This window comes from Nestor notabilis, unplaced genomic scaffold, assembly GCF_000696875.1.
Source record: "Nestor notabilis isolate BGI_N333 unplaced genomic scaffold, ASM69687v1 scaffold33863, whole genome shotgun sequence".
Lineage (NCBI taxonomy): Eukaryota > Metazoa > Chordata > Aves > Psittaciformes > Psittacidae > Nestor > Nestor notabilis.
This window is the reverse complement of record NW_009921272.1, coordinates 48,874-53,269: the sequence shown is the minus strand read 5'-3', so window position 1 is coordinate 53,269 and position 4,396 is coordinate 48,874. Positions and strand designations below refer to the sequence as shown.

At 41.5% G+C, this 4,396-nt stretch overlaps 1 protein-coding gene across 1 annotated transcript in view; it reads right to left on the bottom strand.

The window, feature by feature from the left end:
- Positions 1 to 4,396, bottom strand: part of ERGIC1 (endoplasmic reticulum-golgi intermediate compartment (ERGIC) 1) — a gene marked incomplete at its 5' end in the record, with an annotated part of 35,609 nt that overhangs the window by 5,660 nt on the left and 25,553 nt on the right. The window contains 2 exons of the mRNA XM_010011065.1: positions 1,033 to 1,155; positions 3,787 to 3,887. Of these exons, the coding sequence (XP_010009367.1) occupies positions 1,033 to 1,155; positions 3,787 to 3,887 (224 nt within the window). The remainder of the gene's footprint in view (positions 1 to 1,032; positions 1,156 to 3,786; positions 3,888 to 4,396) is intronic.

Genomic DNA, 4,396 nt, shown 5'->3' with positions numbered 1-4,396 from the left:
GGGAAAGAAGTGGAGGCAGTATGAGATGCCAAGTCATAAAATGCTGATGTTTGACCTTTTTTAGGATTATATTTTGAAACCAAACAGACGTGCTAAGAAGAGAAGGTCTTCAACCATGACATTTAGATTTGCTTCAAGTCCCTTTCCCTTGGTATTTGTCTATCCTAGACATCACATGTGCTTCCAAAGCTAAGTGAAGGGAACTTGGTGTTTATCAGAAGCTGCAAAAATCAAAATCTTTAAGTGCAACACAGCCACAACTGTTTAGGTTACTTCCAATTAAAATATTCAAACAGTTTAAAACTCAAAACCTGAGGTCTTCATTCCAGCCAATTTATCATCTACTTCACATTCCACCTCACTGGCACAGCAGGCTGCAGCTTAAATTTTAAGTCAACTCCATGAGGACATATTTTTGAAAGTTCTAGAAGAGCTTTAAATAGCTCTTAGCCTAAGTAGCAGTTTGGACAGTACAGCTTTGTTACAGATGCTGAGATCAGTACTGCAGGATGTTAGCTGGATAGATCAAAACATAACTTATCAGGAAAACACCTCTGGAATTCGATAATGCAGCTCTTCTCCACTTCTACCCAGCAGTAAATGCCTGGAACAAACATACCCATATTAAGCCAAGCCGCAGCACTGATTAAAGCAACTGCTCTGCGTTCTCTGCAAGTTAGACCTTAGAGAGACAGCTTATTGCAGGATGCTTTACTGCATACCATATCAGCTTTACTTCCAAGTTTCTGGCATGCTGCAATAGTGCCCATCATGCCTAGACAGAGTTTGGCACTTCTGGAATAGGATCATATTCTTCCTTCTTGTGCCTAACTACCAAATTAAATTGTCAGAGCATAGGGCTTACCAGCTACCCCACTGGTACCTTCAGTACAATTGGGTGACGTACTGCTTTATTTCAATCATGTCACAATGCTCTGAAGCAGAAACTCAATTCTTCTGGACAAGAAAGACTCAGAAGAGAAATTAAAGGCAGGCAGAAGACAGGAGAATTGGAGGTTTAGAGTAACTCACCGATGTGATAAACCTGTACAAAGGCTGTCGTCTCTCTGTGTATTTCACTGTGATGGGGCTCAAATCATACCGAAACCAGATAGCTGGGATAATGCGGCCAGTGTGACTGTAGGCTACGTACTCCTAGAAAAGAAAGGGGAGAAAATGGCAGAAAACGTGAGCAGTCTCATTCCATTTGGAGTGTCTGCAATAAAGCTGCTTCTGTGGATATGGCCCTTGCTCCACTCTTTCGTAGTAATGATCAAACCGAAAGAAGCAAACAGTTAATTCCTGTGACTGCCCCCACCTTTATGAAATAGGAAAATAAGGTCTTTATACTCTGATAATGGTATAGGTGGGAACAGAGAGTGATGGTGCTTACTCTCACCTTTAATCAAAGTTACAGAAGTAAACAGAAAGGCTGTCATTGATTTCTCTAGCTTAGATCTGCTCTATTTAAATACAAGCAGTCTCTAAGTGGTTGCAGGTGAAGCTTTTATACTGCCAGTAGGTAAATCTGGGATATTCATCCAACAAATGGAATTTAGTTTGCAAGAACCTGAAAATCCCTTCTTGTCCATGAATTCGGAATAGCAAGCAGCAGGTCCTGTCTGAAAGGTCCCCTTTGCCTTGGGACCAACAACGTGAATGCTTTGCCCACTCAGTATAAATCACATGGAGCCATGTTGAAACTGTGCTGAAAGCCAAAATGAAACTGTATACAGAAAAGCACTGGCAAAAGTTCAAAAAATACTCCAAGCTGGTGTGGAAGAGACATCTTCAGGTTGCCAGTGATGATATCTTTTAATCCACTTCTTTAATAACAGCAATCAGACAGATGGCACCACCCCAACATGACATACTGCACACTGCCAACGTAGAACAGATACTAACATCAACTTAGCATCACTTCTTTTTGAGCTGGTATTTTGTCTGTGCTCCCAATGGAAATAGATATCAATTTCCAAGGATCAGGACATTTATCTTGACAGACTGAAGAAAAGCAGGCTGGGGACTTGTCAACCAGTGAGAGCCATCAGCAATGGCATAACACACACTGCCTCTTTACCTAGCTGCTCTTCACTTCTTTAGCCCTATGACATGCCTGCCAACTCAGATCACCTTTTCTGTTTTAATTCTCCTTCACACAGAGGCAAAGGCAACCTCAAGTACTTAAGAAAGATGAAGAAAGACAAGCACGACAGGAAAAAAAGGCTAATTTTACTCTCTGTGAGCTCAAAGGGAGCTAGTGAACCAGCATCTATCTCCTTCATTAATCTCATAATTCCCAAATTTCCCTCTAGTTTTTCTCAATGGATGACAAGAGAAGCAGACTGTGACTGAAGTCCCTAGTCATGATGTTTTCAGGGCTGTTACTGCATAAGTTCTGCAGCGTATCTTGGGACAGTGGCTATCTGGGGAAGTGAGGAAACAAGGGTCTAGGAGGGAAAAGGGGAGAGGAGACAGACAGTCCACACTTAAGACTCTACCAATCTAGTCAATCTACTCCAGACTATTCCAATGGCTTCCAACTTCTGTTTCCCACAGATCAGGGTGGGAGACAAGGCCTAAAGCACTGATAAGAGAATTCTTGTTTTTAATGAGAAGCAAATGCAGATGCAGCACTGTTTCTCTGCCCTTCGGTTCTGACAGAACTGACCTCATTTTTGCCTTCCTCTCCCCTTTTCCCCACCAGCAATCCTGCCCTAATGAGTCAGTCTTGGCTGAACGCCCCTATTTGCAACCGTGCTCATGGAAGTGTTAAAAGCTCCTGCTGTCTAGTTTCCAAATTACTATCAGAACTTGCGTCGCAAGAGTCTTATCAGAAGTTGTGACATTAAGCAGAACAAATACATTGCAATCTGAATACAGGGAGACATCCAAATCATCGGGACACACTGTACAAGCCCAAAAGTCACTAGACAGGAACATTATTCTGACAAATAGTCGATGACAGTGCATGCTTGATTCTTAGTTAATGCAAACTAGCAGGAACTAGATACTATAAACACATTCTGGACTTTCTTTTAGCACCTAACTGGCAAATAGTTTTAAATAGAAAGACGCTTTTTAACCTTAAAAAGTCAATAGGGGTGCTTTTTAAAAGTTCAATACATTGTATTATTAAAATACCAATATCTTCACATTTAATGTAAATTAAGAATTATAAAGTTACAAGAACTATTATAACCCACTAAAATAAAGCAGGCACTGTGAAATAGTCAACCAGTACCTATTCGGTTCAGTGGCTTAGTATGTGAAATTAACATCTGTAAAAACCTAAACACTCTGCTGACTTAGTCTGATATGTCCACCCCAATTAACACTGTTTTATTAATAAAACCACTTGTAAGTGCTGTTTTGTATGTTCAGTTCCATTGCAGTTTCCACCCAGATGCATCTTGACACAAATCACAAGAGTTCCTGCAGCATGTAAAAACCTTCCACCCATTTTATAGAAATGTACATCAGTTAAACTGACATATGAGAAAGTCAGGAGTGAGGCTACATTTCCCTAGGATTAAAACAATACCACCACCTGCTTTGACAAGCCCTCACAATCCAACCCTGGTAAATGCCAGCACCAGGAGCAAGAGGAAGCTTGAAGAACTTCAGTTCCTCCTTCTCCCAGCAGAGGCTACTGCTCACCTACAAACAAATGCACATGGCTGCAGAGCAGAGGCGCAAGAGGGAGGAGGAAAGACGACTGAAGATCCTCCATGCATCCACTGGGCTGCAATGAGGAGCTTCTCTGAGAACTACCTGCTTCTTTACCTTATTTGCTACAGTATATTGGTATGAGTATCGCTGCTTGCCGCTCATGTCTTCGTACACCGTCGGGACTATCTTCAATATGTAATCATGAGATGCAAGAGCTGTGGTCAAGGAAGGAAAGGGGAAGAAAACATACATTAGAATTCAGAGAAAGGAATCACACACAACATTTCAAAGTAAATGTGCAAAATCAACAATAAGTCCCAGAAACAGTATCTCCCTCATCCTTATCTCAGGTTCGGAGACAAAAAGTCAATTTTGCCTACTACATTAATGTTCTTTGTACAAAACTTCGTAAGGTAGATGGATGACACCAGAACCTGCCCACTATTCTGGGACTTCTGCAGTACCACAACCACGGAGATGAGTTTGGGTGTTTGAACCTTCCTAACTGCTTGGAACTACAAATAATAAGTCTTACCAGCACCACTAAAAGCTGTCCCTGTTAAATCAAGACCAGTTAAGGTCAGAACTGTAGCTTACTCAGCTTCTTTTGACAGAAAAAGCTGAGGCATCACAACCTGTGTAGTTTCTTGTGCACCTATCTTTCCTTTCTTTCTTTCTCTTCTTTTTACTACAGCTGCTTAACTTCCTCCCCCTCCCCCCCCCC